Source organism: Coturnix japonica, chromosome 22 (assembly GCF_054131305.1).
Source record: "Coturnix japonica strain WE chromosome 22, WE-NBRP24, whole genome shotgun sequence".
Taxonomy (NCBI): Eukaryota; Metazoa; Chordata; class Aves; order Galliformes; family Phasianidae; genus Coturnix; species Coturnix japonica.
In genome coordinates this window covers 5,928,188-5,940,232 of record NC_140684.1, presented here as the reverse complement: position 1 = coordinate 5,940,232, position 12,045 = coordinate 5,928,188, and the positions used below count along the sequence as shown (strand labels likewise).

The window sequence follows — 12,045 nt, the reverse complement described above, 5'->3', positions numbered from 1 at the left end:
CAGCCCCACAGGGTTTCAGCACAGCATGGGAGCATCCCCCACCCCCCCTCCAGGTCCCAGCAGAGCCGCCACAAACCAGCACAGGGACAATAGTGGTGTCCCCACTCGCCCCACGGGATGGCTGCCAGGGCTGAGTGCTGCTGAATCCCCGCCGTAAAAGGAGGGCTCAGCACTGGTGTGGCCCTAATCCAATGCAGGCAGCACATGCTCCCCATCCCCCCATAGTCATCATAGTCCGAAAGCTGGGCACCCCACCCCATAGATCCATGGGTCACATCCACTCCCACAACAGCGGGATCACAGCGGTGCCACCCACGCAGGCAGTAAATACAGGCACAGGTCAATGAGGGCACAGCAAGGTGACCCCAAGTGCCTGCGGGACGTGAAGAATCAGAGCAATGCACTTGTTGGAGTGCTGCTATTTCGGGCTGCGGGGGCAGAACGGGGGGGGGGCACAGGGAGCATCTCTGGGGTTGGGAAGGGTGGATCCTAAGGGAGATGCTCAGTGTAGGGAAGGAGCCCCTATGGGATTTCCCTCTTCCTCCCCAGGAGTTACACAGCTCCATGCAACAGGTCAGGGAGGGGGGGCAGGATGCAGCCTCCCCCATCCCCTCCCTCTATGTCCCAAAGCAGGAGAGGGGGGGGAATCTAGGCCAGGAGGAGGAGCGGGGGCCCTGGGGAGGGAAGCTGGGTCAGATGGGGTGGGAGCTTTGGGAACATGGAGCCTTATTGAGAGCAGCACCGGGGGGGGAGCACGGCTCCATGGGGGGGATAGGGGGTGTCCCCAGGCAGGGGATAGGGAGAACGCCAACCAACTTTATTCAATAAATAATGATGGTGTTAAGAACAGGAACGTTTCACGCCGTGGGTTACAGAGGAGCCGGAGTTTTCTCACTGTTTGGCTTCAACCCCAAGTGCTGCAGGAGGACACAGAGCTCCGGGGGCACCTCGAGGAGGGACAGCAAGACCTGAGAAGGGCAGCAGGGTTAGATGGATCCCAGAGGGATGGGAGCAGAGCTGCTGCCTGGCCCACCCCTCTCACCTCCTTCATCTTCTCCTGCAGCTCCTCGTGGCTCCGCAGCATCTTCTGTGCATGGCTGAGCTTCAGCTCCAACTCTCGCACCTGCAACGGGGTGAGGCCATAAGGACACAGCCCTGAGCACAGGGAGCAGCAGAGCATCCCCCCCAGCCCCAAACCTGCTCCAGGTAGTTCCCCGACACCACCATGTTCTCATCCTCCTTCTCCAGCAGCAGCAAGCGCAGCTTGTCCACCTGCAAGAGGAGCAAGGGTGGGCACTGTGCTCTGTGCTCCTACCTGCACCGAGGGGCTGCAGGAGGATCTCCGGCCCCACAACCCCCACACTCACCTCCTGCCGCAGCAGGACACGCTCCCGCACAACATGGGTTGCATCCCCCTTGGCCTCCTGTCCCCTCATCTCCTCCCACAGCACCTTGGCCTCAGTCTCCGCACGCTGGAGCGAGCGCTTCAGCTGGGTCACCTCCTCCTTCAGCCTCTGCAAAGGGAGGCAGGGGGGCGGTGAGGGGGGTCTCATTGCTGTCCCCCCCCCCCCCCCTCACAAGGCATGGGTCACCGCCCCATTGCAGCCCCACACACACCGTCACCTCCCCACTCTTGTCAATGAGTTGCAGCATCTTTGCTTCCTGCTGTTTCACAACGTCCTGCAGCTCCTTCTCGTTCTGCAGGGTCAGAGAGTGGGGTCAGGCCATGCTTCCCCCCCCCCCCTCAACCCGATGGCACCCTCACATTTGAGGTCACCCAGATCCTGCTGTCCCAGATCCCAGCCCAACCCAGTTTGGCTCTGCCCTGGCCCAGTTCCTGGTGTGGGGGGGGCTCACCTGCAGCTTGCCCTGCAGCACCTTGTTTAGCTTGGCAATGGTGGCAGCCTGTGCGTCCATCCGCTCCTGGCTCTCAGTCGTCACCTCCTCCAGCTGGAGCTGCAGGTCAGAGCTGGATGGGGAAGGGGGGGACATAACGGGTCTGAGCAGGTGGAGGACCACAGTGCATCAACCCCCCACTATATTGGTGCCCCAAGTTGGGAAGGTCAACCCGTACCCACCAGCTCACTTTGGAGCAGCAGCAGGGGAAAAGGAAGAGCCCACATACCCCCCCCCCCATTACCAGACTCCATATGAGCCCCCCAGACCCACATCTCCCCACTGTAGCCCCCCTTGGACTCACATCTCTGTCTGCAGAGCCCTGAACTCGCTCTGCTCCAACTCCTGGATGCGGGAGCTCAGCACAGAGAGGTCAGACACCACGGCCCGCAGCTCAGCTGCCTGCTCCATCAGACCATCCTCGGGCTCTGTGGGTGGGGGGCTGCTCAGCAGGGTGGGGGGGGGACACACTTGGGACACGAGGGGCAGGGACAGTGTGATACCTGCAGGCTTTGGTGTGGATACAGCCCTATCCCTGGCAGATGTGCTCTCAGCTCCAGTGCCTTCATCACCATCTGCAGAAGGGCAGAGTGCATGGAGGGGGGGCTCCACAGCCTGGGGGGGGGGGTCCAGGACCAGCCCCACAACCTGGAGACCCCCAAAGCCTCACCTCTTCTTGACACCGCCTTCAGAACGCTGCCCACAAAGGACTCCCTGGCACGGTGTGGTGTGTGGCGGGCAGGCGTGCGGCACACAGGGGTCCAAGCACAGCTACGGGGGGTCCAGGGCCCACGGGGGGTCCTCCAGCCTGGGGTCCAGGTCTTCTTCCTCGATGGGATCTCATCATCATCATCCTATGGGAAGGAGGGGATGCAGTGCTGTTGGGGGGCTCTGATTACATGTATACCCAATGCCCCCATACGAGGGTCCCACCTGCTGGGGCAGGGCGGCTCGCAGGCAGTCAGCCAGCTCCTGCAGCCTGGCCTTGCTCTCGGCGATGCCTGCTGAGCACCACGACACCCTGTCCCTCTTGAGCTGCAGGTCCTGCAGCTCCGCCTTGGTGCTCTCCAGCTCCTTGTGCAGGGCAGCTTGTTCCTCCCTGCAGGGTTGGGGGAACACAGTGACTTTAACAACTCATCCCAGCCCTGAGGCAGGACGGGTTGAGGCAGCACTTGATTTTCTTTAAGGCTTTCTCCAACCTAAGGACCCCACACTCCTACCACGACCACCTCCACCCACGCCCCAGGGGGTGCAAAACCAGCACTACTGAGCTCCCCAACCTGAATTACTGCACTCAACAGGAGCTGCTTTGCCTCAAGCTGAGCCCCCATCCCCCCTATGCGTGCACTGAGCCCAACCCCATGGGTTTGGGTATAGCAGGGATGAGCACAAAGCCATACTGCAGGCTCTGGTGGGCTTCCAGCAGCTCCTGGTGCTGCAAGCTGCGCTCCTGCAGCTCAGCCAGCGTGGATTTCAGCTTGGCTTCCACCTCCATCAGCTGCCTGCGGGACATGCGATTCTCCTGGTCCAGAAACTGCGGGATAGGATTGAGACGGGGTTAAAACACACACAGCCATGAGCACCCCCTGCGTGGTCCCATTCAACCACGGGGCAGCACATGACACACACAGCTGGGGGAATCACCCTGAGCATCACTGTGCGTACAGCCCTACGTGCAGCCTGGCAGCACTGAGAGCTGCTGCTGGATGGCTGCCACCTTCCATTAGGGACATGTGATGCTGCACCACGTGCCCTGGCTCTCACCTCCCTGCACTCCACTGCTTCCTGCAGCTCCCTGCGCTCCCGCTGCAAAGCATCGCGCTCCTTGCTCAGCCTGACACCAAGGGAGGAGATAAGCTCCAAGGCGTGGAGATAAGCCACAGGGTGGGGGGACACCCCAAGGGATGGATGGGGTGCTGAGAGGGGACATGCACACAGACCTGCTCATCTGCTCCTTCTGTTCCTCGTAGTCCTGCAGCAGCGTGTCCTGCTCCTGCTGCAGGCTGGCCAGCTGCTTCATCACCATGCTCAGATCTGGGGGGGGGGAAGAGCTGTGAGCACAGGAACACCCCACAACCCGCTGCCACCCCTTTAACTCTGCCCCCCCCCCCCATCACTACCTGTGCTGAGCCGTGAGTTGGTGACTGCCAGCTGCTCCCCCTGCGTCATCGCATCCTGCAGAGCCTCCAGGGTCTTCTCCAGCTGTTGGGACACCTGCAGAGATGTGGGGTTAACACAGAGCATCCCACACCCTCCATTCCCCATATCCTCCATAGGTCAGCCCCCACAAATCCCTTTCCTTATTGATCCCTGAGGTGCTCTGGGTGGCCCCATTACCTCCTCCTTGGCTTGGAGAGCTTCCTCCACCCGTTGCATTGCAGCATCCCGCTCCTGCATGCAGCTGTGCAGCTTAGTGGTGACATCCCGCAGCGCAGCCGTGCAGCGAGACACCAGGGCACGGACCTGCTGCCGCTGTAAGGGACAGGGACAGGGGCAGCCTTAGGCTGAGCAGTGGTGACATGGGTGACACCCGGTGCTGGGACATTGGGACAGCCCTCACCTCCCCATCCAGCGCTCCCCGCTCCTCCTGCAGGTTGGCAAAGGTCACGTCTATGAATTGCCGGAAGGGCTGAGCCTCTGCAGCCAGGGACACCTAGAGAGGAAAGCAAGGAGTGAAAGCAAGGAGTGATCCCATAGGGAGCACAGCCCTGAGTCAGGACTCTCATACCATGCAGGGTGTGGGGTGGTGCTGTACCTGTTGCTGGATGGCAGCTGCCAGCAGCGTGCTCAGCTCCTGCAGCAGCTCCAGGCTCTGCGTGCGGGCACCGATCTGGGCAGCAGCGTGGGAGCGAAACGCCTCCAGGAATCCATCACCCTGCAGAAAGGGGGGGCACAGCTCAAAGCTCATCACACCCCCCCATCTGTAGGTGGGGACAGCAGCGTCTCAGTGTGGGACACGTTACCTCCTGCTTAGCACGAAGGGCTTCGTCTGCTCTGTGCTGTGCAGCATCCCGCTCCTGCAGGCAGCTCCGCAGCTTGGCAGGGACAGCACGCAGCAGCATGTTGCACCGGGACACCATGGCATGAACCTGCAGCCTCTGCAATGGGACAGCAGCCCTCCTCATCCAGCTGCCACCCCACTCACCCACATCCCTGCATCCCCCCATGCCAACCTGCTGCTCCAGCACTGCATGGTCACCCCGTACATCCTGCAGGGCAGCATCTGCCACCTCCTGCAGCACACGGCGCCGCTCGGCCCATGCGTCCTGAGGAAGGAATGAGAACGATGACGGCACCGGGGATGGGGGCACCCAAACCCCATACAAACCCCATACAAACCCCATACAAACCCCATACAAACCCCATACAAACCATGGCCTCCACTGCTCGTGCCAGCTGCTGTGCCAGCTCCAGCTCTGCCCCACGCTGCCGCTGCACAGCCTGCATCTTGTTCCGCAGCTCCACGTAGAGGCCGTGGTAGATCCCCTCCTCCTAAAGGCAAGGCAGGATGTGCACCCCAATAGCAACCCCATACACAGCAGCACTCCAACTCCATGCCACAGCAGGGTCTGATTCAGAGCCCCTCCTGCATGTTGTAGGATGGGACACTCACCCCCCGGGGCCGGGTGACATCAGTCTGTGTGTGTGCATCCCTCTGTCCTGCTGGTCCCACAGTGGGCAGTGGGCACTGGGAGCCCTGCAGGTCCCGCAGCTGCAGTGACAGCGCCTCGATGATGATCAGGGTGCTCTCCAGCCTCCCCTCCAGCTCCGATCGGGGCAGCAGATGCAGCTGATCCCGGGAACAGCTGTGAACAGAGGGAGACCCAAAGGTTGGATATGGGACATGGCATGGGAGCCCAACCCCATAAACAGCAGGGACACGTACTGCCACAGCAGAGAGTCGGTCTCAGCAGCACTGTCCTTGGCATCGGCAGGCTTGGATGTGCCAGAGCTCCTCTCCTCTGGGGTCATGGTGGTGCCCATAGACACGGTGGGCACTGGGGTGATACTGGTCCCCATAGACATAGTGGGCACTGGGGTGACACTGGTGCCCATAGACATAGTGGGCACTGGGGTTATATTGGTCCCCATAGACATAGTGGGCACTGGGGTGACATTGGTACCCAAAGACATAGTGGGCACTGGGGTGACATTGGTGCCCATAGACATGGTGGGCACTGGGGTGATACTGGTGCCCATAGACATAGTGGGCACTGGGGTGACACTGGTGCCAATGGACCCAGTGGGTACTGGGGTGACATTAGTGGCAGTGGTTCCAGAGGGCACCGGGCTGACATTGGTGGCAATGGTTCCGGTGGGCACTGGGGTGACATTGGTGCCTGTGGCCGTGGTTGGCACTGGGGTGACACTGCTCCCTACAGGTATGGTGGGCACTGGGGTTACAGTGGTACCCATAGACATAGTGGGCACTGGGGTGACAGCGCTACCCATAGATACAGTGGGCACTGGGGTGACAGCGGTACCCATAGATACAGTGGGCACTGGGGTGACAGCGGTACCCATAGCTACAGTGGGCACTGGGGTGACGCTGGTGGCAGCATCCTGCCATGACACAGACAAGGGCAGGCTGCGCCGTATGGATTCCAGCACAGACGAGGAGGGGAGGGTCCTCTCCAGCCACACGAGGGGAGCTAACCAGGACACAGCCCCCAGGGACGGCTCAGACAAAGACATTGGGGTGGGGGCTGCTGCTGCTGCTGACCCTACAGGCTCTGAGCCCACTACCTCAGCCTGGGGGGAGCACTGCTCTGCTGGGGCAGGGCTGGGGGTTCCAGCCATCCCTAATGTGCTGGGATGGGGAGGAGAACCCGCAGCCCCATCCTCAGACAGGGGTTGGGAAGAAACGGGGCTGCAAGAGAGATCAGGGGGGGCTGCTCGCCACCGATGGAACGGAGTGTGCTGGGGGGTGGAGGTACCGGGGGGGCCTGGAGAGGGGCTGCCAGGGGGGTCCAGAGGGCAGGGCCCTATAGAGGGGCTGCCAGCAGAGTCAGGACTATGCAGCTCCAAGGGGGGGATGCTGGGGGGGTCTGGAGAGGGAGGCAGTGGGGGGAGGTGGCTGGGGGAGAATGGGAAGAAGGGCAGCGGGGCATTGCCAAGGGGCTGTGGGGGGGCCCTGCTGGGGGTCTCTGGGGGGGCCCTGCTGGGGGTCTCTGGGGAGGGGTCCTCTTGGGGAGCATCACCTGGGGGTACCAGGGCGTCAGGCCCTGGGATGGGATCACCTGGGGGCTCTGGGGCGGCTGTAACAAGGGCAGCATGGCCAGGGCTCTGTGAGACGCTGATGGGGTTGGGGTCTGCATCGCCTGAGGGCTCCGGGGGGGGCTTCAAGGAGCTGGGGGGCTTCACATCGATGCTGCAGGGGGGGCACGGGACAGCGGCTACAGGAAGAAACGGGGCGATACGGCCGGGGGGGCATCGAGTGCAGGGTACAGGAGTGACGGCATCATGGTCCTGGAGAATGGAGGGGAGAGGAATCAGGGCAACAACCCCCACACACCTACTTCAGTGCCCCATAGACCCCATATAGCTGCCCCATAGATAGCCCCCCTTAGATTCGCCCCATAGACCCCCTTAGAGCCGCCCCATAGACCCCCCTAGAGCTGTCCCATAGCTCCCCTTAGAGCTACCCCACAGGCCCCCTATAGCCGCCCCACAGGCCCCCTTAGAGCTGCCCCATAGACCCCACTATAGCTGCCCCATATAGACCCCCTTAGAGCCGCCCCACAGACCCCCTTACGGCTGCCCCATTTCCCCCCCTATGGTTGCCCCATAGAGCCCCTATAGCTGCCCCTCCCCCCCACACCCCGACCTTGATCCTCATCCTTCGCATCAATGGGGTGATGTTGGTCCGCTCCGCTCCCGGCTGCAGCCGCAGCTCCTGCAGGGGGCGCCGTGGTGCCTGGGGAGCGGGTCAGAACCGGGTCAGAACCGGAACCACCCCCACCCCAACCGGTACCGAGCGAACGGCCCCGCATCCAACCGCCCCTAGAACCGCTACCGGGACCCATCCGTAGCGTCATAGCGGACTCTCAGCCCGATAAACAGCGGCTACGGGACCAGAACCGGAACCGGGACCGGGACCAGAACCGGGACCAGAACCGGGTCCAACCCCCCCCCGTTCCCCCACTCACGCCATTGCCGCACGCTCCCGACATGGCCACGCTCCCGCTGCGCCGCTGCCCGCCGCCCATTTGAAAACACAGCGCGCTTCTGATTGGTCCAGAGATGGGGGCGGGGCTACGTCGGTTGTGGGCGGGGCTACGTGCGGAGTGGGCGTGGTTTGTAGTGTTGGCCACGCCCACTTGGCGGGAAATCACGGCGTGATGTGAGACCCTAAGGGGGGGGGGGTCTGTGTTGTTCACTGTTCACTTATGGGGCGATTCTGACCCACTTATGGGGCGATTTGGGACCCACTTATGGGGCTGGAGGTCACTTATGGGGCGATTTGGGACCCCCAAACTCACTTATGGGGCAATTTGGGACCCACTTATGGGGTTTGGGACCCCCCAAACTCACTTATGGGGCAATTTTGACCCACTTATGGGGCCATTTGGGACCCACTTATGGGGCTGGATGTCACTTATGGGGGGGGTTCAGTGTTGGGTGGGGGGATTCTGTATTCGGTGGGGGGGTTCTAATGTTGGTTGGGGGGGGGGTTCTGTATTGGGTTGGTGGGTTCTATGTTGGGGGGGGGGTTCTATGTTGGGTTGGTGGGTTCTATGTTGGGTGGGGGGGTTCTATGTTGGTCTCAGCTCCGTGCATCCTCTGCCGTCAGTGCATGGCCCCACAGGAGACACCCACAGCGTTCCCGTCTGGTCTGGGTTTATTGCACCCGTGGGGCGAGGTACAGAGGGGGGGCGTGTCCCTGAGTGCTGCGGGGTCCCTCCGTGGTGGGGGGGTTCCCTCCAGCCCAGGCTCAGCCGGGCCAAGGCCGGTTCAATGGGGCAGTGAAGTCGCAGTCGAAGTCGTCGAAGGTGGCTGGGTCGGGCAGGGGCTGCTCGTTGGGGTGCGGGGCCACGGCCACGGGCACAGGGTCCTTCTGCAGCAGCTCGGCGTCAAAAGCCACCCCACGGAAAAAAGGGTGAGCCTGGAAGTGGTGGAGGTAGCGCAGGCGGCGAAGGGGGTTGTGGCACAGCAGCTGGTAACGGAGGGAGGATGGATGGTGAGCAACGAGGGGGGCAGCAGTGGGGACACTGAGCACAAGGGTTGGGGTCACCTCTGCCAGCAGTCGGCTCAGAGCAGGGCTGAGCGCGGGGGGGCTCACAAAGCTGCTCTCTTTGACACGCTCCAGCATGGCCACGTGGTCCCTGGCTGGTGGCACTGGAAACTGGGGGGGGGGCAAGGAGCAGGTTTAGGGTCTCCGTTTGGTGTCCTTAAGCCCATCATCACCCCACAGTGCTCACAGTGCTCACCTCCCCACTGGCCAGGGCAAAGAGCAGGACACCCAGGGACCACCAGTCGGCTGCGTGGCTGTATGGACCCCCGCTCAGCACCTCTGGGGCTGCGGGGATGAGGAGGTGAGTGGTGCCCCCAGCCATCCCCCTTTATCCCCCCACGCTGTGCCCTTACCCATGTACTGCAGGGTGCCACAGATGGTGTGTGCCCGCTCACCGCAGCCCAGGTGTCGGGAGAGGCCAAAGTCAGCAAGTTTGAGATGCCCTGGGAGGTAAGACAGTGCAAGAGGAGGGGTCCGTGGGGGGGGTGACCCCATGCACAGGGTGACCCTATAGATGGGATGTCCCCGTGCACAGGATGTCCCCATACCGATGCCAGCAGCCCCTCACCTCTCTCATCCAGGAGGATGTTCTCCATCTGCAATAAAACAAGCTCTGGGGTGGGCCCTCAATGCCAGGGGATACAAAGACCCTCGGTGCCTTTTTGTCCCCCCTCCCCACTATCACCCACCTTCACATCTCTGTGCACGATGCCCAGGTCATGGAGATACACTGGGGACAAGATGGAGCTGTCAGAACCAGAGTGTCCCCCTCCCTGCCCCACAACCATTGCCACCCTCAGGGGGGGCTGAGCCCCCACTCACCCAGCACCAGCACCAGCTCAGCTGCAAACAGGCGCACGGTGGCCTCGGTGAAGCACCCGGCGTCACGCCACAAAGCGTGCAGGTCCCCAGTGCTGCAGTAGGGACACACTGCAAGGATGGGACACAGCAGCATCACCCAGCGCCACGCAGGCACCATATGGGGCCGTACAAGTGGGGAGGTGGTGCAAGGATTGGGATCTTATGGGCACCAGAGCCATGTGGGCACAGGGACATTGCAAGCACTGGGCACAGGGGGGTACAGGCACCAGGGCTGTGGGCACAAAGGTGGCACAAGTGCTGTGGCCATATGGGCATGAAGGTGACACAGAGTCACCTTTTCTTGCCCATGGCCCCCATTGCTGTGGCTGTGCTGGGTGAGGGCTGAGAGGCAGCAGCCCAGCTCTCAGTCCCCACGGGCAGCGTGCAGAACGTGCAGGGGGGGGGGGACACGTGTGTAGGCAGAGGGAACACGTGCATAGACAGAGCAGGGGGGGACAGGGGGGAGCCCGCGGGCAGATGGTCACTCACTGATGAAGAGGTGGCGCTGGCCCTGCCAGCTGTCCCCAAGGCCGTGCACAAACGGGTGCCTGACCTGTCTCTGGGGGTACAAAGCACTGAGGGTGAGCAGCCCCTGGATTGGGGGGGGTTCCTCCTTGTGCCCCCTCCCAGCCTTCTCTCCCCTAACCTGGATGCTGACTTCTTCCTTGCACTGCTTCAGGGTGTCACGGCGCAGCACCTCCACTTTGGGTACGACCTGGAAGAGGGATCGTCGGGATGGGGAGGTGCCCGGGGGGGCAGCATGGAACCCCCCGGCCATGGGGCAGCACCCACCTTCACCGCACAGACCTTCTCTCTCCCGCAGTCCAACACTTTGAGGATGGTACCGAAGGAACCTTTGGCCACCAAACCCAGGATCTGGGGGATGGGGGGGGGGGGGTGAACAGGAGCTGATTGATGGATTGATGAGGAGGACACCCCAAGGGGGTGTGGGGTCCTGAGTGGGTGAGTGGCACAGGGGGGAGGGTGGAAATAAGGTCCTGGTGATACGCAACAGGGAGACATAGAGGATGGAGACACCTTAATGTGGGGCACACGGGGAGCAGAAGGGACGAGCGGGGGGGACCCGGACGGGAGGAGAAAGGGATTCGGTGAGACGGCTGGGGGCTCCTGTAAGGACGCACGGGGAGCCTGGAGGGAGCGCGGAGACCTCGCTGAAAGGCACCGGGCGCACGGGGACACGAACGGGGCGCTCGGAGATGCCGGTAGGACATAGAGCAGGCAGAGGGGACCCGTCGGGGGGCACACGGGACGCGCGGACTGCACGGTGAAGCGGGGGGCGATGCACCGGATCCCGGGCGATGCACCGGATCCCGGACGGCACCTTGAGCTGCTGCTGCCGGGCGGAGGGACGAACGGGGAACTCCGGTAGGAAGAGCGAGACGAGCTGCGGCAGCGGCCACCCCGGGAACGGCGGCTCCTCGGTGGCCACAGCGAGTCCCGGTCCGGGAACCGGCCCCTGGACCGACCCGCTCCGGCGGAGCAGCGCCCGAACCCACGAGCCCACGGTTCGGCCCTACGGAACCGGGGGCGGCCGTCAGAGGGTCGGACACCGGATGGGGAGACATGGGGGCACCGTCGGGGCCACCGCACGCACCTGGGGGGGCCCCGGGCCGGACCCGCTGCTGGCTGCTCCCATCGCGCTGCCGCCCGGCCCCGTTAATCTCCGCCTTACATAACCTCGCCCCGCCCCGCCCCGACCCCCCCCCCGGCACCGGGGCTCCGTGCTGTACCCACCCCCCCATCCGCACTGGGCAGCGGGCACGGACTCCGAGCCCACCCCCCAGCCTGGTCCCGGTGGGAGCCGGGAATGCTCACATCAACCCCGATTCCTTCGGGTAATTCCCAAATTAAGAGAGTGACAGGGTCAGCGCAGCACCAACCCCCAAAGCTCCAGGTCACGCAGGAGCTGGATGAGGGCTGGGGGATCCCCGAGCCCTTAAATAGGGGGGGGAAGAACCTCATGGGATGGGCAGGGGCTGAACCCACTGGGCTGAGCTGAGAGCAGTGCGACAGGAGCCGGGAGGTGAACGACA

The 12,045-nt window shown here is 63.0% G+C and overlaps 2 protein-coding genes across 5 annotated transcripts; both read right to left on the bottom strand.

Annotated features, from left to right (window-relative positions):
- Window positions 1-796: 796 nt before the first annotated feature.
- SPAG5 (sperm associated antigen 5) lies at window positions 797-8,126 on the bottom strand. Its single transcript, XM_015881039.2, has 24 exons — window positions 8,046-8,126; window positions 7,724-7,813; window positions 5,783-7,365; window positions 5,510-5,702; window positions 5,269-5,388; window positions 5,070-5,162; window positions 4,860-4,994; window positions 4,652-4,771; window positions 4,457-4,549; window positions 4,234-4,368; window positions 4,017-4,110; window positions 3,837-3,930; window positions 3,661-3,730; window positions 3,297-3,430; window positions 2,830-2,995; window positions 2,567-2,750; window positions 2,400-2,471; window positions 2,201-2,324; window positions 1,858-1,969; window positions 1,618-1,698; window positions 1,368-1,514; window positions 1,198-1,272; window positions 1,043-1,123; window positions 797-968 (listed from the first exon to the last, which is right to left on the bottom strand). Exons 1-24 carry the CDS (start codon window positions 8,103-8,105, stop codon window positions 870-872), a joined length of 4,155 nt encoding a protein of 1,384 aa, XP_015736525.2. The 5' UTR covers window positions 8,106-8,126; the 3' UTR covers window positions 797-869.
- Window positions 8,127-8,719: 593 nt separating this feature from the next.
- RSKR (ribosomal protein S6 kinase related) lies at window positions 8,720-11,697 on the bottom strand. 4 transcript variants are annotated; one of them, XM_015880677.3, is made up of 12 exons: window positions 11,607-11,697; window positions 11,334-11,525; window positions 10,784-10,867; window positions 10,638-10,706; window positions 10,481-10,550; window positions 9,953-10,060; window positions 9,820-9,860; window positions 9,699-9,726; window positions 9,484-9,573; window positions 9,327-9,415; window positions 9,131-9,241; window positions 8,720-9,052 (listed from the first exon to the last, which is right to left on the bottom strand). In XM_015880677.3, exons 1-12 carry the CDS (start codon window positions 11,646-11,648, stop codon window positions 8,831-8,833), a joined length of 1,146 nt encoding a protein of 381 aa, XP_015736163.1. In that variant the 5' UTR covers window positions 11,649-11,697; the 3' UTR covers window positions 8,720-8,830. The 4 variants fall into 4 exon arrangements, with proteins under 4 accessions (XP_015736163.1, XP_085378363.1, XP_085378361.1 ...); XM_085522237.1 differs by having other exon boundaries at window positions 9,484-9,632; window positions 9,667-9,743; window positions 11,607-11,680; XM_085522235.1 differs by having other exon boundaries at window positions 10,799-10,867; window positions 11,607-11,678.
- Between the last annotated feature and the right edge of the window lie 348 nt (window positions 11,698-12,045).

Coding starts and splice junctions, on each gene's coding strand:
- SPAG5 (XM_015881039.2), bottom strand. CDS start 8,105: ATGGGCGGCGGGCAGCGGCGCAGCGGGAGCGTGGCCATGTCGGGAGCG. Junction 5,163..5,268: donor CACGAGCAGTGGAGGCCATG/GTTTGTATGGGG, acceptor TTCCTTCCTCAG/GACGCATGGGCCGAGCGGCG. Junction 3,731..3,836: donor CAGAAGGAGCAGATGAGCAG/GTCTGTGTGCAT, acceptor CCTTGGTGTCAG/GCTGAGCAAGGAGCGCGATG.
- RSKR (XM_085522237.1), bottom strand. CDS start 11,648: ATGGGAGCAGCCAGCAGCGGGTCCGGCCCGGGGCCCCCCCAG. Junction 10,061..10,480: donor CCAGCGCCACCTCTTCATCA/GTGAGTGACCAT, acceptor CCATCCTTGCAG/TGTGTCCCTACTGCAGCACT. Junction 9,416..9,483: donor TGGCACCCTGCAGTACATGG/GTAAGGGCACAG, acceptor TCATCCCCGCAG/CCCCAGAGGTGCTGAGCGGG.